At 43.2% G+C, this 20,988-nt stretch overlaps 1 protein-coding gene across 12 annotated transcripts in view; it reads left to right on the forward strand.

Annotated features, from left to right (window-relative positions):
• The window catches only part of LOC119382956 (UDP-glucose 6-dehydrogenase), a 56,751-nt gene that overhangs the window by 20,447 nt on the left and 15,316 nt on the right, over positions 1-20,988 (forward strand). For 2 of the 12 annotated variants that reach the window (XR_007415081.1, XR_007415083.1), the window contains exons 5-12: positions 4,331-4,528; positions 4,620-4,767; positions 6,323-6,417; positions 6,807-6,937; positions 7,810-7,905; positions 7,995-8,026; positions 8,763-8,854; positions 11,253-13,264. The exons of 1 other annotated variant lie outside the window; for it this stretch is intronic. Coding sequence is in view for 8 of the 11 variants with exons in the window: in XM_049412355.1 (XP_049268312.1) it covers positions 4,331-4,528; positions 4,620-4,767; positions 6,323-6,417; positions 6,807-6,937; positions 7,810-7,905; positions 7,995-8,026; positions 8,763-8,854; positions 11,253-11,423 (963 nt within the window). In the remaining 3 variants the exon portion in view is untranslated. Of the gene's footprint in view, positions 1-4,330; positions 4,529-4,619; positions 4,768-6,322; positions 6,418-6,806; positions 6,938-7,809; positions 7,906-7,994; positions 8,027-8,762; positions 8,855-11,252; positions 14,918-20,988 lie in introns of those variants that run through there. 9 more of the 12 variants (XR_007415082.1, XM_049412355.1, XM_037650891.2 and 6 more) reach the window with 9 other exon arrangements.

Consider the following 20,988-nt stretch of genomic DNA (forward strand, 5'->3'; position numbering starts at 1 on the left):
GTGTCATACGCCCTTCTACGTCTCCTTTTGCTTCACCGATAACTATTGCACCAAAAGAGGATGGAACATTTCGTCTCTGCACCGATTACAGGCAGATAAACAAGCAGACTGACCTTTTTCCCTTTCCAATGCCACATATTGACGAAATAATCAATGAAACCGGAGGCTGCAAAGTGTTTTCGCGTCTCGACCTTTGCAAAGGCTTCTGGCAAGTACCTCTGCAAGAAGAAACGAAGAAGTTCTCGGCATTCATTACGCCATTTGACGTGTACGAGTACAACCGGCTGCCATTTGGCTGGAAAAATTCTCCAGCCTGGTTTCAGAAGATGATGAACAGTGTTTTGAAGCCACACTTTGGAGTCTTCTGCAACGTTTATATTGACGACATTATAGTGTACTCAAGATCAAAAGAGGAGCACTCTGGACATCTCGGGAAAGTGTTACAAGCACTTAGTGACGCGGATCTCAAGATCAATGAGAAGAAAAGCGAGTTCTTTAAGTCGAAAGGGGTTTTCCTTGGAAGAGTGTTCAACGGAACCACCAAGAGCACCAAACAGGAGTCCGTTCAAAGGATCGCAAAGCTTACGAAGCCACATGACATTCACTCACTTCGAGTTTTCTTGGACTCGCAGGCCACTTCAGGAGTTTTAAATTAAAGAGCCTGAATTTCTCCAAAATGTTCATTCACTCATTGCGCCTTCGAGTTTTTCAGAAGGTATATTTTGTGATAAAAATATTTTCAGACCCCTCAAGTTTCTAAACATTACGTGAAAAAATCACGAATTTCAGAAAATCGTCGTTTTGGCCATTGAGACGCGATTTACACCACGTGGGCTCCAACTAAAAATCGCCTTTATACCTCAATCGAAAGCAACTAAAAAGTTCTTCTTATATGGCAAGTTTTATCATTACAATTTCGTTTTAAGGAAAAAAATAATTTTTGATGTTCCCCCAATTTGGCCACATGACCTTCCTCGATATTCCCAATTGCCATCAATGAACATCAAAATATTTTTTTCCTTAAAACTAATGATAAAACTTGCCATATAAGAGCTCTTTAGTTGCTTTCGATTGAGTATAAAGCCATTTTTAGTGCACCCTTTAAATCGCGTCTCAATTGGACCAAAACGACGATTTTCTGATTGATTTTTTCACGTAATGGCCACTTCAGGAGTTTTATAAAGATTTCTCCAAGATGACGAAGTGCTTGACGGAGCTCACGAAGAAACAAGTGCCTTTTGTTTGGACCAAAGATTGCAAAAGGGTTTATCAAGAACTTGTACATCGTATATCATTGGACCCTATTCTTACGCTACCGGACTATAGTTTACCTTTCGAGATGAATACGGACGCTTCCAGTTATGGTACATGGTACAGAGGCTGTTCTGTACCAAAGAGACCTCAGTTCACCTCCAACTCAACAGCTTAGGGTTATAGGATACTACTCCTACACCTTCAACCTTACCCAGCAAAATTATTCTACAACTGAGAAGGAGGCTCTTGCTGTTTTAATGGCTGTGCGCTACTTTTGATCATACATCGACGGAAGAAAGTTTTCATTATATACGGATCACCAAACATTAACGCACCTGTTGAATATGTCGGAGCCAAGGGGAAAATTGGCCCGATGGGTCAATGTACTTCAACAGTACGATTTTGACGTCTTCCACCGTGAAGGTAGCCATCTTACTGACGCCGACGCCCTGTCTCGGTTGGCGGTCGAGATCCCGCATGGAACAGTTAACATGACGAGATTATGGGAAGGGTATGAAAGTCTACACTTCAAGGATGGCAAGTTCGTCGTACCAGACACACTGATTCCAAAAGTGCTTCACTTATATCACGACAGCCCCGAATCAGGTGGTCATGATGGCTTCTGGCGAACGTACAACAAGCTTCTCAAACAGTTCACATGGACAAACATGAAAAAAGACGTCGAAGCCTATGTCAAGTCGTGCCACTTGTGTCAAGTGAATAAAGCAAAATACCGGCCTCGACCCGACGAGCTCGTCTTGCCAAACCATTCGGACAAACCCTTTGAAGTCGTCCACGTGGACTTTGCGGAACTGAAAAAGAAGAGTTCCGGGGTTTGCAAGACACAGTCTTTCTTGATTGCCATAGATCAGTGCACCAGAATGGTAGCGGCATGTCTTGGACGAGAAGACACGAACAGCGTTATCGCCTTGCTTGACCGAGTGATATTCGCACAGCTGAAAGTCATGATATCTGACAATGGACCCGCATTTTTAAGCAAGAAACTTCAGCAGTGGGCAGATAGCCGTGGCATTACACTACGCCGTTGCGCTCCATTTCACCCGCAGGCCAATGGAATGGCGGAAAGGGTTATACGTGACATCAAGCAATTCATGTCCATGTACCCAACATTTAAAGGCGGATGGAAGTGCTGCCTAGAAGCGGCTGTGGCTCACCACAACAGAACACACACTACGAGTCTTGGCTGCAGCCCGCATTTTGCTGCCTATGGCGAAGTGCCAATACTGCCAGCCGACAAAGAACTTAAAATCGATGATCAACTGCAATTGTTTGAACACCGAAAAACCAACCAGGAACAAAGGAGATACCGAAAGGCGATGAAACTCCAATTCGACAAGCGACAGCAAGGACACAAGCCGGATATTGGACTGAATGATCTTGTGCTCGTGCGGAAGGGTCTGCCCGGTAGCGACACAAGAATTCTTGGACCGTTTAAAGTCGTAAAAATATCAGTACAGCAAGGTGTGCTAAAGACCATTGGCTACCTCAATGACGGACAGCTGGAATTCGCCGCTACAAGCAACGTTCTTCGGTATCACCCCAGGAGGGGTGACGACAAACAACGGGGTGAGTGTAAGGAAGAAGATGGAAAAGAAGACGCAAGGGTACAGTTCTTAGAGGGCGAAAAAGAGGAGGAACGGCAATAAACAGTAATGGCGACCGTATTGGATTCGTGATTCCTCGGTGTCGTTACAAGTCAGTGTTCAGCAACTGACAAACATCAGCAGTATTGTCTTCCATTTATTCTTTATTCCTACATTATTAGAGGGCAATGGAGCGTGTATCAGTTTTCCCAGACTACACCTTGCCTATCTGTCTTCTTGTTAGCACTATCTCATTGGCATCATGTACAGCCACAGTCGGGCTTAAACTTGAACAATGAATACGCATTTATAGCACCTTGACTTGAAGAAACTAACAATGACTTTAGGTATAAACTATTCCGATGTTTTAGAAACAAAACATAATAAATAGGGGTGTGCGAATATTCGAAATTTCGAATATTTTTCGAATAGTGCTTGCTATTCGATTCAATTCGCACTGGAATTTTACTATTCGAACTATTCGAACTTCCCAGAAACAAATACAGTCAACGTCCGATTAAAAGTGACCCCTTCAGATTTTAATATGCTTCACCTTATCACACCCTGGTATTGCGGCAAAGCTGCCTTTCAAGCTCCGCTACGGTCGCAAATGTATTAACTCAAGAAGACGCTGGTTCCAACATGGAGATGAAAGATGTGGCAAAGTTAGGGGCTCAATTAATGCTGTTTTGGGCCTGAAATTTGGGCAAGAAGTCCGAAAAATCGGACGCCGAAGCTTTCTAGCATCCAAAATTTCAGATGTTCTTATATATCGACGTCTACGAGGCAGATGTGGTACTCCGGACTTGAAGGGAGCACACCCTTGTCCGCCACATCAGTTGGGCTTCCACAGAAGTTGAAAGAGGAGGAGAGAGGCTGAGGAAATGGCATCTTTGCCTATCGCGTGTGAAGCGTTGTCGGCAACACTTTGGTTGCACCAAATCATGTACATAAATATAATTCAGCCTCTACATTGCCTCATTTTTGATAAGACAACTATGAAACACCACACCGCCAGTGCTTCATGAACCTAGCGAAAAGAAACACTTTCGTGTTGCTGTCTCATAAGAATATGCTTAGGAATCCTCTCTAACTTTTATTTTTTCTGCAATTTCGCTTCGAAGTATTCGAAAAGTATTCTAGAAATATTCGAAAAATATTCGATTCGATTCGCACTCGCACTTCAATATTCGAATTCGCTTCGCACCCAAGATTTTGCTATTCGCACAGCTCTAATAATAAAGTATACATGTGACGCATTCAAGGTGCCCGAAACAAAGTTTCCAGCATCCTTTGCAGGAGTGTGGCTCTAAGGTAAGCAGCGTACTAAGTGTTTCTCTTTAGAATAACAGAGAGCTGAGCTAGTTGGTAAGTATTCATTCTTAAAGACAGGGCGTGCAAACATGGACACAAGAAGGAAGTCAAGACACCACAAACACTTCTTTTTTTAGAATGTTTCGCTTTACTCGCAGGTTCTTTCAAACCCCGAATTTCTAGCTGAGGGCTCAGCTGTTGCAGACCTACTTAATCCAGATCGCATACTCATCGGAGGAGAGCAGACGCCTGAAGGCCAGGCAGCTATTGAAGAGCTGTGTTCAGTGTACAAGCATTGGATTCCCGAAGACCGTATCATCACCATGAACACCTGGTCTTCAGAGCTTTCAAAACTGGTAAGTCACCTGGCACAGTTTTTTCTGGAAAAGGTCTCCGCTGCTGGTTGTCCGTCTGACATGCTAATGTTGTTTTATTTTGCTTTTGCAGGCTGCAAATGCTTTTCTAGCTCAGAGAATTTCTAGCATCAATGCAGTCTCTGCAATCTGTGAGTCAACTGGAGCTGATGTATCTGAAGTGGCTCATGCTATTGGGAGTGACAGCAGAATTGGTCCAAGATTTCTACAAGCCAGCGTTGGTAAGCACGATGTCCTGTTTGCTTCAAGAGCTCTGAATGGACATTACTTTTTTTTTAATACAGTAAGGCGTTGCTGAGACTTGAACAAAATTTCAAAATATTGAAACATGTTACTGAACATGGGTATCCTGTATACATACTGGAGGGGCTGTCAGTGTTCAGCACCTAATATTTAATGTTGCATGCATAGTAAAAACCTCATTAGCTTGAGTTTCCTGGGACTGGAAAAAAATGTCTGAATTAAGCAAATGTCAAAGTGCTGCATGTATAAAACACAATAAAGAAGCACTCACTGCCTCAACATCCTTTAATCAGTTCAAGAAATTTGCAACTGTAGTTTTTAATTTGCAGAAAATCAGTGCGTAAAATTTAATTCGCATCACCTCATGACTGATGAACTTAGCAATCGCAAGGACCTTGTGATTTCATTTGTAATAAGGCAGTGGTGCAAGACATGTTTTCATCTGAGCAGGCATGCTTCTCAGAACCACATGCACAATGTGATTAGCTGGCAACCCCCACCCCAAGCAACTGAAAAAAGTATGGGGGGGGGGGGGGGGGGGGGGAGGTGCTCTCTTACAGGGTGCTTACACTAAATTTTGTAGTACAGTGGAGTCCACATATAATGATGTTAAGAAAAACGAAAAATATGATCGTTATATCTGGACGGCCGGGTAAAAAAAAAAAGGCCGCCAAACGTACTTTTGTAGCTCTGAACCCGAAATCGCCACTTATACTAAGAATAGATGTTGTACAAAGTAGGCTGTGAAAAACAAAACTTTAATACTAACTCCAAAGAGCATGTCTCAAGCACAAGGCATGCTGAAATAGTCAGAAATCTGGCCTTGCTTTTGTGGCAGTTTTAACATCACATCCGCGGTGTGCATTGCTTCCAGCTGCTGTGCGAACACTGGCGGCAATCTTTTCGAGTGGATAAAGTCGATTAATGTGTCAATAGACGGCAATGCACTTTCTGTGGACATTGAGGTCAGGGTCAGAGAAGGGGCACCGAAGACACTGCGAATCTCGCTGTCGCTGTCACTGCTGCCGTCGCCACCGTTGCCCAACACTGCCGTCTGTCGAGACAACACATCCTCTACAATCGCCTCGTCAGTGATCTCGTCGCAGAACGAGGCGACGCTGTCTACGATGATTATTCTGCAATATCACGATTATTCTGCATGGAAAATGCCATCCAGAGGGCAAAATTTTGATAGTTAAATTCGATATGCGGTGAATAAAATATCGTTATATGTGTTTTTTTTTCCATAGCCCTAATTCATAAAATTACACTGTTAAGTCGACCTATAGTTATAAGCAGTATATTGCTATAAGTGGACTGCACTGTAGTATTCATTGCCACTGTACGTGCAGGTTTCGAGGCTATTCTCATTTTCTATCTGTTCTCTCTTTTTTCTGTGTGCTAAAAAACCTATAGCACCACTTACGTTCACATTTTGTGATTAAGGTTGATACATGCTTGGCATTCGCTATTGTCTGCCGAGTGTTTTTGAAATTCTGGCTCTGACTTGTGGTTCTCTTCTCTGCCCGCAAGGTTTCGGAGGCAGCTGCTTCCAAAAGGACGTGCTGAATTTGGTTTACCTGTGCGAATGCCTCAAGCTTCCAGAGGTTGCGAACTACTGGTATCAGGTAATACTTTGCTACTGTCTTTGTACTCGATATAACCAAATAAGGCTCGATCATGCTGCGCCCAGCACTTATTTGAAACTTTGATACTTGTACGCGACAGCCATTTTTCAGTGGAGACTGCAGGAACAGGTGAATGAATGGCTGCAATGGCGCTTGGACTTTTTGCCACCTGTATTTGTTCACCGTTCCTTGTCAAGTCGTTAAATGCACAGTCCTAATGCGAGACCCCACTGATTGTTACAGAGATTGAGATAATGCTAGTATGAGAGCGAAAAAATAAAATTCTCGTCTAAAGCGAAATTAATGCGAAAACAAGAGTTCAATTTGCACTGGTATCAGTGCGATTTCAGTGCAATGCTTATGTGATAGAAGCATTTCTTACATTTCAGGTTGTAGAAATGAACAGCTTTCAGAGGACTCGGTTTGCCCAGCGAATCATTGAACGGCTTTTCAACACTGTGGCTAGAAAAAAGATTGCAGTTCTTGGCTTTGCATTCAAGAAGAACACTGGTGACACGAGGTGTGTATTATCTCACTGTGAACCACTGGTGACACCGCATTGAGTTATTGGAATCTATACAGAGCTGCATACAGTGGAATTTCGTTCATGCGTTTCTGGTTCGTGCAATTTTGCTTTTTGTGTGCACGAGCTGTGCAAACCATTCAGCAAAGCTGTTTGAGTAAATTGGGCTGCAAGTTTTCCCAGTCAGTGAAGTTTTCTCATGCTCCCCCGGGCTCCATAAATGGGGGTGTTTTAAATAAGATTTTTTTTTATTCGCGATTGGTGCAAATGCCCAGCTAATGCAGAAATGAAGATTAAGTAGTGCAGAGTTGCCACCATTAGTCTGGCTTCAGGCCCATAACACGTGGATGAAATCCACAGTCGTTAAAAAGAAAGTTGAGCTTAACCTGAAGACTGGCACCATACCAGGAAGGAAATTGAGATGATTTCCTCAGAAGGAAAGCTTCACTGGGATAAACTCTACCTTGTCAATCATTTGCCTTGGACCTGTTCTGTAAAGCCTGTGACAACATTCTTCTGAGGAAACTACTGTACTTGCCAAGCTAAGAAGGAAGTGAGCCCAAAATAGGGCAGTCACGACATTACAACTCAACATGCTAGAATGTTGAGCCAGTTTTGCAGATTTGCTAGATGGAAGAAACTCTTTTAAAGGGACAGTTAACACCTATCTGGAGGTAAATGGGATCAAGACTTTCTAGTCGGCCCCTGTGCCTTGTGAATTTGTGCGCACCAACCTATTTTCAAAATATGATCATTTTAAAAACATTATTCATGCTGTCGGTCTCATGAGCCTGTATGAATTCACACAATAAGTCCATGCATTCACTGTTTGCTTGTTTACAGTGTTGTGCGCACTTTTTAACATGCAGAGAGAGCGCTGCTATCTATGTTTGCAAACACTTGATGGAGGAAGGAGCCTTTCTCAACATCTATGACCCCAAAGTCCCAAAGCAGCAGATTATCGAGTGAGTTTGTCGCGCGAGATGCTGCGCTTCGTTCAAATGTTACTCATTGTTTTAATTTATGTTTTTCCACACTTGTGATATCATTTCAGTGATCTCAATGGCTCAGGAGAACAGGGCGATGGTACGTACAAGAGCGCCATTCTGTCCACAGACACTGTCTGTTTTACTGTATTTCAGTGCATGACTGACAGGAAAGGGCTGCACAGTTGTCAAGGCATAGATAGCGTGAAAATGTATTGCATATAGACAAAGTATATTACGAAATCCTTATCTGCAAAGTTCTGAGCTGCAGTAATGTGCAGCCTACTGTGTTGGACCTGGGCTTGTGGGGGTGTAACTTATGCTTAGCATAGAGTGATAGAATGCATAGTGCTAAAGTATGGGAAATGCAACCGAGGCAGGCGGAGAGTTAGGTGGAGTGATGAAATTAACAGGATTACAGGCATAGAATGGAATCGTTTCATGCAAGACAGAGTAAATTGGAGATCATTTGGAGATGCCTTTGTCCTGCAGTGGACATAGGGTAGGTGATGATTATGATACTTCACAAATAAGTTTGAACTGCCATTCTCCTAAGGAGGTAAACTTACTTGGCATAGCTGACATGTTGATATAACACAGGCATATGCTGACATGATGCAGCTTTCCAACTTTTAGCATTCACTGTATTGCTCTGTTATCGTAGATCACGAGTGTAAGGGTAACAAATAGTGAAATAGACCACACAGGCAATAGTACCAAGCATTTGTAGCAGTTTGCGTAAAAGGGCTTGTCACATGCAACTTGAGAGGGCGTTCTGATACTATGGGTTGTAGTAAAGTTCACTGATCTGAACCTTACTGTGTGCGCATATGCAGTGTTGAAGCAAGTGGAGATTTTCCAAGATGCCTATTCCGCTGCTCAAGACACCCATGCCATTGTTATTTGCACCGAGTGGGATGAGTTCAAGGTGTGTAAGCATTTCATTTATAAGTAGAAGTTGTTTTGTTAGCAATGTCAGTGTGGCCTTCCCGCACTTGGATTATGGCATCTGTCTTTACTGAACCTTGACAGAAGGTTTTTGGACATGTCTGCCGAATGAACTTGCAGCTGATAACTAGAGACCGGATTTTAGGCAAATGCCTATTTTGTTCCTTGCGCTCCTATCGTGCCATTTTGATATATGAGCATGAATTAGAGGTTAAGAAGGGCTTTTATAGTGTTTTTATAGTGCCTATAAATTCCTATTTTTGATGTTCATGCGTAAATGCTTACAAGTGCCTATAAATGCCTCTTTTCGAAATTGGCGCTTATATGAACACTATTTAGCCTCAAGTTTCGCTCCTGGGTGCTGCTTGAGACTGTTATTCATGTTACCGCGTAACATTGACTGTTGCGAACTATGGGGTTCAACCTAGTCCTCTAGTTCAACCAACTTTCGGAAACAACTCCTACAAAGCAGTGAAGTGGGACCGCCGCCGCGCTGACATGGCGCGAGCGGTTGGTGAATGCGAAACCGCGGAGAGCCGTCAGTGGAAATGAGAGTGAAGACAAAAGCGAGCTCGCTGACGACTTTTAATGCGCCTGTCGCGATCCTAACGCCATCTCGCTGGTAATGAAAAACGCTTATAAGCGCAGCCGTCTCCAAGTCCGTCCAGCGGTAAAGGGTGGTATATAACGCTCGCCGTTACCTACATGGAGGATCTGCGTTTCGTGGCGTGGGGCTAGCGCCACTCGCTGCGGAGGAAGAGGTCCCTGGTTCGATTCCGCGCTTCGGAAGCATTTTTCTGAGTTATTTTTCTTGTGGGGCTTTTTATATATATATATATAATATATTATATATATATATATATATATATATATATATTATACATATACGGTGCATGACGGCGGCGACGGCGACGGCAAAATTCAGCCGAAACTGTCTATTAATTGCTATCGCAATAAAAGAAAGAAAAATGTGATGGCATGCAGCTTTTGTTTCGTTTGTACGTAAAACCTCGGGGATACGATCACGGCTCGTACGAATTCGGGGTGATACGAATTTTTCTGTGGTCCCGGCCAAGGCCCATTAGCCGGCACTGTATTGGAGTACGGTTGTTGCGAAACCGATTTGCGCCCCGCGACGTTTGATACGAACGCACGCTAGCGCACAGGTACGGACAGGTGCTGCCTGCGCTGTCGCGGAAGACCCGGCAGTCACGCGCGGGCGCGGGCATGCGCGCTCCACGACCATCCACGGTGCGTCGTTGCCTTCGAGATAGTCGGGTGAATCTTGGAAGCCTTTAAGCGCCTTCGCGTTTAGATTACAGATGAAGTTGAGTCGCGTTTTTTTTTTTTCCATCGCGTTGACGCGTGCTCCTGTGCTTGAGGCAGCAACGTCTCTGTACTGTGTTAACACGTGCCTGCCACGTAGATGCAAGCCATGTCCCCGCAATCAGACGGCGCGACTGCGGTTGGTGAATGCGAAATCGTGTGCAAAGCGCGGAGAGCCGTCATCAGAAAAGAGTAGTAGTGGAAATGAGAGTGAAGACAACAAAAAAAAAAAGAAAAACGTCGCTGTGATGAATCAAAACATATGCATGCAGATACTTTGATACGAATTTTTGTTTGTAATTCACTTTTTAAGGTGGTAACTGCAGTAGTGTAGCCAGAACTTTTTTTTTGGGGGGGTGGTTCAACCATACGTTATATATGTTCGTGCGTGCGTTTGTATGCATGCGTGTATATACACACACGCAAAACTGAAACGTTTTGGGGGGGGGAGGGGCTGAATTCATTAAACCCCCCACCCCACCCCCCGCCTGGCTATGCCAGTGGTTCGCTGCCAGGGGAAAAATTGGCTCTACACGGTTCGGCCCAGCCAATAGAAGGAATGCTCCCTTCTGGTCTTTTAGCAATCTGGCTGTCTGCTCCTGCTCTGCCCTTCTCAGTCATGCCGCAAAGATACCCAGGAGTGTGTTGATTCGACAGCGGACACTTGACTCACCCTGCACAACACAGGAAAGACCGTGTTCTGTGAACCGTGCGGGACAAAACACAGTTGCACAGCTATGTTCAACAGTTGGCACCTTTGTGCCATCTTAAGCAATAACATTTTGTTTTCCTGTTGTAGGTAGAGGTCGCGCACATCTTCGTTTGAAATTATTTGCATTTATGCGAAAGTTTATTGCGCCTATGTTTACGATATTGGAGGCCTAAAACGTTGTTTTCCCTACCTATTTTTGGCGCCTAAAACGAGCTTTTTTAATGCCTAAAAATCCGGCCTCTACTGATAACCATGCAGCGGTAGCATTGCAAAATGTGCCGAGTGGTATTGTTTGATGACAAGCCTTTTTTTTTTTCTTTCTTAATTTTCTTGTGCATAGTCCCTGGACTACCAACAGATATACAACGCCATGCTCAAACCTCCATTTCTCTTTGACGGGAGGCGAATTGTTGACATCGCCAAGCTGGAATCCATCGGCTTCCAAGTTGAGGTGGTTGGCCAAAAGACAGCACGTCAGAGTCTCAACCGTCACATTGCCAACCACATCTGAGGTGCGGTTCTGATGCCTCACCTCGACTGCACTGCCAGGCTATATGTTGTGTTTTTAGGGTCCACACATGCAGATCAGAGCGTCAGATTTTGTTTTTAATATCATCATGGGCTATAAAAACACACTGCATTTAGTTGGCAGTATGCGTGACTGAACCCCTGCCATTTCCCAAGTTTATGTTTCCAAGATCAGCTTGAGGTTATTTGTTGAACAATAACACGTTTAGTCACGATTATTTGTCTGTGAGATTGTCAAAAGATAGTGTTGTTTGTAATTGTTGCAGTTTGTCAGATATTTATGTGTATGAGCGGCACCCGTAAGCAGTAATAATCCTTGTTGAAGTAAAGAAAGGAAAATAATCTGATGCTCTGACTTGTGACATGGCCTTGGAAGTATTCTCAAAGCACCGAAGTTGTGTCTTCTCTTTTGGTTACACTACCATTTACGAGTGTCAAACACATGTTAGGTTCAACGAAAGCTCGCATTTGTGGTGCTTAGAGTTGAAATTGAGTTGTGTTGTGTGTATATATATTTGCTGTGCATTACAAGCACTATAGGCTACACTTGGCTTCTAATGCACCCTTTGCTCTATCTAATCGAGACAGAGTGGTACAAGTGGAATAGTAACACATCTTATTGTGCAGCTGATGCTCAGTATGCTTTATTGAAGTGGTGAATAAAAATGCATCAGCAATTGGACTGTAAAGATCTGGACACCATATCACAGTTCTGTATGTTTAGATGTCTTTTAGATGCTCGTAACCATTTGTACGAGAATTCAACACATGAAATTTGCTACCGTGCCACGTTAACATTTTATTAAGGCACACACCACACAGGGTGTGCCGGTGAGAGGTACTGTGCTAGCCATTGTTCTACCTGGTGACTCTTTTTTTCTTACACATTACGCTCATAAAAGTCTTATCGTGTTGTGCATTTCTCGCGTCTGTGTGGCACAGACATTCTTTGTTCCTATATTTTGCAGTGCATTTAGGCATTTGTTTTAGTGCTTTGTAGTGAATAGGCTCATCTTTTGGGTGTTTCTATATCAAAAGAACCGCTACCCTGTGTTTTACGCTGTTGCGCGTTCGTTCTGAAAATCAAAAGTTGTACTTACTACTCTAGGTTGTTGGCGTAAGGTTTTGTTTCGACATGTGTGATGGGTGCTAAGTATTTTCTTTAGTCAGTCATTATATTATATACTTTGTGACCCTTTTTTTTAATGCTGCAGTGGTTGTTTATACTGGTGCTTTAAAATGCTGCACTTATATACCACCCTTTACAGTGGTGCACTGCTCTGCTTTTTCTTTTATTATTGTGCTTGTGCGTTCCTCAGCATTATACTTTACTGTAATTTCGTTTGCCAGGCAAGTACCAAGGGAAAGCAAGCTTCGTGAACATGTAGACCACAGTCTTTCACTTGAAAAGCTGCACGCATGTATGATAAGCGAACAAATTCATGTGTAGATACTGTGTCTAACGTATTCATGTCTCATATAGCTTTAGCTAAGTTTGCCTCCAGTAAATGCTCAGTTCGTAGTAAGATGGCAACCACTGTCTCTGAAAATTCAGTTTGTTTTGATCTTCAGTACATCTTTAGCACTGTAGTGTGAACAGTATAATGACAAACAGTTTGTCATTACAACCTGAGCAAGTGTTCTGCAGCACCTGCATGCTCAGCAGTGTATAAATTACAGAACTGATAATTACTTTATCAGTGCTGCTGTTTAATTCATGGGTAGCATGTAAGCTGGCTGCCATGTAGGTGGAATTTGTTGATGTCAAAATATGCCTACTTGAGAAAACCACCAGCAATCGAGTGACTAAAGAAGCTTAGTAATGTAACTGGACATTTCAAATGAGTTGTGGCGCAAGTATAACCAAAGAAGACATTAAACGGAAATGCCTTATAAGGCTAAAGTGCTCAATTACATTTCAGACAGTTCTTACATATTCCATTGGTGAAACATGATAGGCGCAGGAAATCAAAGGTACAAATTCTCCATATTGGATTTCACATCTCGACCACTGACCGCACAATTGAAATTACTGTAACGTAGTGTATCTTGTGGTAGTTTTGCATGTTTGTAAACTTTGCTGGGTCATGTTTTCATTTTTTAATAGGGTATGTTGCTGGGCTAGTTGGTTCATAATCTTAAAAATTGGATAGCGTGAAATCGGCCAGGACCACGAAGTGCATCTGTGTTCCTTTGTAGTCCTAGTTGATTTCGTGCTATCCAATTTTGAAGAACATGTTTTCATTTGTTTATGAATGCGATGCTATTACTTTTCTGTTCAGTCCGCTTAATTTTTGTTAAAAGGCTGCCATAATCTGTGAGATGATGTGAAGTTGCTGCAGAGATTTGAAAGCGATATTCCCTTCTGCCTCCCACTTGTACAGTTTTCTAGATCACAGAGGCCAATGTGCTGGCAAAAGCCAACTAGATCATAGGTCATACATGTATTATGGAAACTAATCACTTGACTTAACTTGGAACGAAAAAAAGCATTGATTGCTTCCTTTATTTAATGGTCTCATAGTAACAGTCCATCTTCAATTTAGGTGTTCGTTTTAAGATATGATGAGTCACAATTACAGAATTCTTTAAGAATTTCAGGCTTTCACTTTTCTTTTATGTGCAAGTTGATTTAAGGAAACACATTGATTTCATGGAGTGTCCTTTGAATTCTATATATATTGTATTGTTTGTTGCGACTCTGTGGATGATCAACAACTGCTTGACTCGTAACTTACTGTTAGCACCACAGTTATTCCTTCTGAAGAAGAAGTCAGTTTTATTCTCCCAAGTTAGCTTGGTGTCTACAGAACTTCCTGCTTTCCACCTTGATTTGCAAATGACAGGTATAACATTTATATATATAGTAAATTTTAAGCTGAGGTCGTTTGTTGCTCAGTTTTACCTTTTTTGTTATGCTCACTGCCCTTGTGTGTTTTGTGCCTATGTTTTATTTTATAAGGGGCTTGTAGTATTTAGGAGCATGGCACTGAGGTTATGTCATGTTGCAAGTCCACTGAATTTGCTTGCTTTTATGTAGTTTGACATTTATCGTGCTACGTCGTCTTCCATAATATGCAACAATGGATGTTTTTGTGGTTATATCTCTTTGGATTTGCATTTTTAAATGTGGGCAGTTGTCTGGAATGCTGAACAGTAAGTAACTTGCACCATACATTTGGTTATTGTATTTTGTCTGCATTTCTTTTGTACTGTTTCCTAATCATTTAATTGGAAATTGGCTTTGCTGAATATGCATTTCTAAAGAAAAAAAGCTGACTGCAAGTGCCTGCAGACTCATCTACTACATGGCTGCTGCTGTTCCAAAGTAATGTATTATCACATCTTTCTGTTTGATTTTAAGTGTCATCACTGCTGTTGTCCCTGATGAAACAAAACATTTTGAAAGTTTTATTAATTCAGTGCTGTACGATGTGTTCTCACGTTCCACAACAATAAACTTATTTTTGTACTCACCTTCAGTTTCATTAATGAAGGCGTGTGCTATGGATAAACATTATGTGGTGACTTAAGAAATTTTGCTCTTTTGTGCTCTTCCTATGTGGGCTGTATGTAAAGTATGCAAAGAAAGTGTTTACATACATTCTTTACATACCCGCAGTTGTGACTAAGATCTCTGCATTTCCAGTCTTGTCACTGATTCTAGCAATTACTTGAACAAGACTCTCGGTAACCTCATCTATCTGCCCAATTTGGCTGTCAACTAGAACATGAAACACCTGCATTTAAATGCTAGGTTGCACTGATGTCATGTAGCTAACATGCTTTATCTATCATTTTACATTACTTTTGTGCAGTCCACAGATCCTATTGAAATTCGTCTGATATCCTCAATGTTTTGGTGCCATGGGCTAGTTCTGGCGGGATGCACCAGTTATATAGTAATTTATTTTTGGAAATATCAGTGAGCTGCCATTCATGACTTGAGAATGCTTATGCTCTGGGGACCTCCTTTATCTGTCTTTAACTCTTTGAGGGTCAAAGACGTACATGTACGTCATCCGCAACAGCCATAAGTCGCGTAAATACGTACATGTCCGTCATGCCTGTATGTTTAAAACACTCGCCTTTTTCGATCAGTCTGGATGGGTGGATGGATGCTATGAGCGTCCCCTTTATAACGGGGCGGTGACAAGTGTGCCACCAGGCTCGACAATAAAAAACCCTTTACTCTTCTTTTTCTTAGCGTTGGCCTAGTGTCTTTACTTCAATTAAAACTATTTCAGCTCCGTTCTCTGCCCTTTACGGCAGAATGTCCTTTTTTTTTTCCAATATTTATTTTTGTCCTTTCTCTCTAGTTTTTCTGCCACCAATACTCTAACCGTCTCTTACTTATTTCAGTCGCGGGTGTGTTCAGCTTTCCATTGTCTCTAAAACCCAAGGCGTCATGTAGGCCCGTGCCCAAACGTACACCTGGGTGGATGTCTCCGCATTCAATCAGAACATGCTCCACCGTTTCCTTATCTTCCCCGCAGCACGTGCATTGTTCTTCTTCTTTACTGAATCTCGCTCTATAACTGCCCGTTCTAAGGCAACCCGATCTTGCTTCATACAGTGCGCTTCCCATTGAATTATCGTAAAATGCCTCCCTCCTTATTTCATTATTGCCCTTTCGGTAGTTACTCAAAGCCGGTTTTTTTCTCCATAGCTGCCGTCCAGTAAATCCTCTCCGCCTTTCTGACTTTTCGCCTAACGCTCTTTGTTGACATACTGCCTACACTACCAGCCGTATATTTACTAGTGAGCCTCATAGTTCTTTTTCTCCACTGTGTGCTCTGCCCATCTACTCTCCTTCATATTCCTTAGCCTTTCTCCGAACCTTATTTTGCTCTGAGCCTCCCTCGCCTCAAAACCTGCCCATCCCACAGCGCCCTTTACAGCATCATTTGTCGTCTTCCCGTGAGCACCCAACGCGAGGCGTCTCACAGTCCTTTTATTTATATCCAAGGACTGTCGTCCCACGAAGGATTAGTCCTTAGTCTCTTGCTTGACATGTGCTGCCACACTGCGGGAATACGTGGAATGTTCTTCTTGCGCCGATGTCTCTCGGTTTTTTTTTATGCTTTACTACAGCGGTGCGCCGGCGAGTTTCGCTTTCGTTATTCGGCCGGTTCTCGTTTGTTATGCCTGCAAAACTGATGGCTTTCCGGTTTAGAATTTCTCAAGTGTGACCATTTCGTTACTGTTTCGTTTATACATAGTTTTCACGTGACGTCACAGACAGGTTCTCTGCGCTGAGTTAAAGTCCCTAGATTTGCCCTTTTTCTTAAGTACCGACAACTGCCTCCTTTCCCGGCCCTCTCTCACGCGCAGCTGGCGTCCGACGCCATTTTCTTCCTAACTTGGAAGATTTACAAAGCCATGCGCGTCTAAGTACATTAGCCACGCATCTTTCAGCGGACAGTATGCCAACGCGGCGCGCCTTTCTCCTCCCGTCAACCCCCTGTCATTAGTGAATGGGGGATCGCGTTTCACCAGGTGCTGGAAAAGCGTTAGGAAGAACATGGCTACCGAAAACGAGCGTTAGCCAATGAGATTCGTCGACGGCGCTTCAATGGTTGTCGGTACTTAAAGGACCCCTGACAGCAAAATTTTTGTTGGTGACTTTTTGGATGTAATTTGTAGCTTTGTGTCTGGTAATCTCTAAATTAAATCGTAAATGCTCTAGCGTATCGTACAACTAATTCTAGCGTAGTTAATTGTGACCATTTTAGCATCACTTCAAAACGCCCGCCTAAAAACCACAAGAAACTGGCGCCCCATGCGGGGGAGCGTCAAAGACCACGTGCACTCAAGCTGTGGTGACGTTTCCAGCGCGGTTTTCAAATCGGGGCCCCACGCACGGTAGAGATTGAAAGTATGTGGGTGCCTCGGTATGGGTTAAACCTGTTAAGCGCGTGTCCCCTCACGAAAACTACCTCGAGAGCAGCCCGACAACAGAGCCAGAGGGGTGAGGAACAATAGGCCTCGCCGGGTGCCAGTCGTCGTATTGTGCACGTGCGCCCCGCGAACCTTCTGTGACGTCCACAATACTTGCTTTACACTTGGAACGTCACACGGGGCCTCTATCTACGTCATACCAGGATTGTCGCAAGGTGCAGCCAACTCAAGTGAGCACTCACGCTTACTTTAAAACCAAATTAAGATATTTTAAAGGCAACGTTCGTCACTAATAATCGGTCAGATGTGCCCCCGTATACAGGAAAGTCAAACAACACAAAGATCTCGAGGTTTCAATTTGGTGTCAGGGGTCCTTTAAGAAAGAACAGGGAAAAATCTAGGGATTTACGCTGAGTACCTCAACATGTCGGGCACCGTGACTTTTTATCTCATTAGAGCGTGTCAGTGCAGGGGAGGACACAGTCGTTCGGTTTAGTTCGGTTAGGGTGGCTAGTTCGGTCTCCGCTATCTTCTGTTCGCCACCCGCGCCAAAGGGGAACACAAAGGAACGCGAGGGGGCACCGGCACTAATCTGATGTCACCGTTTCTTTCTCCGCGCGTTCATGCCCGGAGAAAAAAACGGTGACATGAACAACTTGTTCATGCAGCATCTCAACCAGCTAGTAATCCAAGATTGTGACCACGGTGACGTAAGTGAAAACTATGTATTGCTTACCGGGGCGCGATTACGCCTGTTTCCGTGCATGCGCTGACTGACACAAACGATGCCGCTGTCGTTGAGTTTCCTGTTTCGGGGACTCACAAAAACCGCTTCCGTCTCCTTGGCGATAAGACGAAGGATTTTTATAGGTTTTGGACTTCTCGCTTTCCGGACGCGCTCACAACCACACAGTTTTCTTCAGCGCGCCCACCCACGCAGTTTGCTTTCCTTATGGAAGCGCGTGCCGGTTTCTATGCCGCAATTAAGTGAGTCTAGCCGCGATTCCTCCGAATCGCCGCTAGACTGCCGAATTAGAATCTGATTTAGTAAATGTCAGCCCGTCATACGAGGAGTTACTTACGAGTTAAAGACTCTGATATTGATGAGTGAGCAAAATCTCAAAAGCGTGCATGCCGAGACAATGAAGGGCTTTTCTTCCCGTGTTTCCATGTAAACTTATTTTTGTACGTCTGTGAACTACAGACGTTTATCTCAACGCACAATTTTTTAACAGTCGTATGGGTTATTTTTTTTTTATAATTTACTTTGCTGTTACTCACGAATAAACCATGTGTATGTACAACCCTAATGACTTTTTTTTGTCACTTTATGGTCACCCCCCAAAAAAAGATTTAGACGTTTTTTTTTTTTTTTTTTTTGAAATAGATCGTCTGAAGGATTTAATTCAGCAATAAAAAATACACATTTCTGGGACGCATTTCGCGAAAAAAATCGACCCTCAAAAGGTTAATGTTCCTGCTCGTAATGTGTCCCCGGTGACTGGCCATCATATTCATAAACTGAGCAAGGGCGTCCGCAGAACTTTTTCCAGAGGGGTGCATCAGCAGAGGGAGGGGGAGGGGGAATACAGCATAGGTAGCTTTTGTTTCATTGCCGTGACAGACCGGCAAGATTAGTCCATAGCAGTACGTAACGTGAAAAGTTGGCTGGTAATCCTGAATGATCTTTCACGCGGATCTGCGGCACTGGAGTGTGCTAATCAAGCTGTGTAGCTTACTACTTGCATAGAAAGTTATTCTCCAAAATTCCAAGGGGGGCAGCTGCCCTCCCCTTGCACCCCCCTCCGGACGCCCATGAAACTGAGTAACGAACACCTTTTCAAAGCTTGAAGAGGCTGAATGCCAATCACAGAATTGTTAACTGTAGCTTGGGAGATCTTGGTCAAAAAGCAAGCCTCAATTCCGCCATATATCAGCTAGCTTCCTCACATGCGGACTGTCAATATATATATATATATATATATATATATATATATATATATATTATATATATATATATATATATATATAGATATATATATATATTATATATATAATATATATAATATATTATACGTAAACCACTTTGCAACCTTAAGGTGGTTTCAAGCAAGCAAAACACCCTTTAAGAGTTAAGGGTGTTTTGTGTTATCGAAACACCCATGGCCCGTACCACAGCGTGCCAGATGATAGCTGGGACGCTGATTAAAAAGTCGTTGGATCTTAGGCTAGTTTAGATTAAAAGATACCTCTCTTTTACGGATATCTACAAGCATACCATAACTTACGCCTATTCTCTTAATGTTGAATGTTCATTTATACGGAACAGCAATATCCCCACCGGCACTGAACGGCGGCTTAGGATACTACGGCTATATACGGGATGGTCCGTCTAAGGCTGTGTAGCGCGAGCGCTCCGTCCATGGGGTATTTTAGAATACGCTCTGTTCTGTGTACGATTGGCGCGCGCGTGCACCTGCTATGCTGATGGCATCTGTATTTGCATGTTCCCCGAGTCCTGACTGGTAGACCTATTTCTGACGTTTTTTTAGTGAGAAGGGTGATTAGGCCATTGGAAACACCCCATGATTAAGGGTGTTAGGCCAATGGCAACACACAGTATAGGTGTTTGATACGTGAAAACACCCTTTTCCTAGGGTGTAAGGGTGTTATAGACACGGCAAAACGCCTTAAGGGTGTAGACTGGTTTACTGTATATTATATATATATAATATATATATCTATATATATAATATATATATATATTATATACTATATATAATATATAATATATCAAAAACAACAAAGGGTTTCTAGGTCCGATGATATTCACAGAAAACATCAAACCAGACGCGCGTGCGAAGCAACTTTATTAACAATTTCGCTCGGGGTCCGAGCTTCATCAGAAGTCGGGGTCGAGTTCGATGAAGCTCGGACCCCGAGCGAAACGTTAATAAAGCGTGCTTCGCACGCGCGTCTGTTTGATGTTCTGTATATATATATATAATATATATATATATATATATATATATATATATATAAATATATATACTATATACTGCAAAATCACCCGCGCGAGTGCGCGGGAACACTTTCCGCGGACCTGTGACCTGGTACCTCACTGTTGGCGGGAAAAAAGAAGCCGGCGGCGTGTGCCCGCGCATATATCCTCGTTTTGCTCCGAGTATATATGACGCAACACGGAACGCGCGCCTTTCTGATCTGGCGCATGTAGCGTGCGTAACCTGCTTCGAAGGAATGTTGCTGGAGCACCCCTGACTCCCCCTAACTCCCCGCACTTAGGCGCGCTGTGGGTATACACCTCAAGGCATTTGCTAAAGTAATAACTGTTGCGTTTTAACGGCCAAAACCATGGTAGAACTATGAGGGACGCCGGTTGCGGAGGGCTCGGGAAATTTCGACCACCTGGGGTTCCTTTAAAACGTGCACCAAATCTCAAGCATTTTCGCCTCCATCGAGAATGCGGCTGCCGCGGCCGAGATGCGAATCCCGTGACCTTCGGGTCAGCAGTCAAGCACCATAAACACATAGACCACCGTGGCGGGTCCACCAGTATAATATGGATGTACGATCGCTCGTACGTATATGCGACGCGTTACTATTAAAAGGGCTTTTCTGTATGGAAG

The sequence above is a fragment of the Rhipicephalus sanguineus genome, chromosome 2 (assembly GCF_013339695.2).
Source record: "Rhipicephalus sanguineus isolate Rsan-2018 chromosome 2, BIME_Rsan_1.4, whole genome shotgun sequence".
Taxonomy (NCBI): domain Eukaryota; kingdom Metazoa; phylum Arthropoda; class Arachnida; order Ixodida; family Ixodidae; genus Rhipicephalus; species Rhipicephalus sanguineus.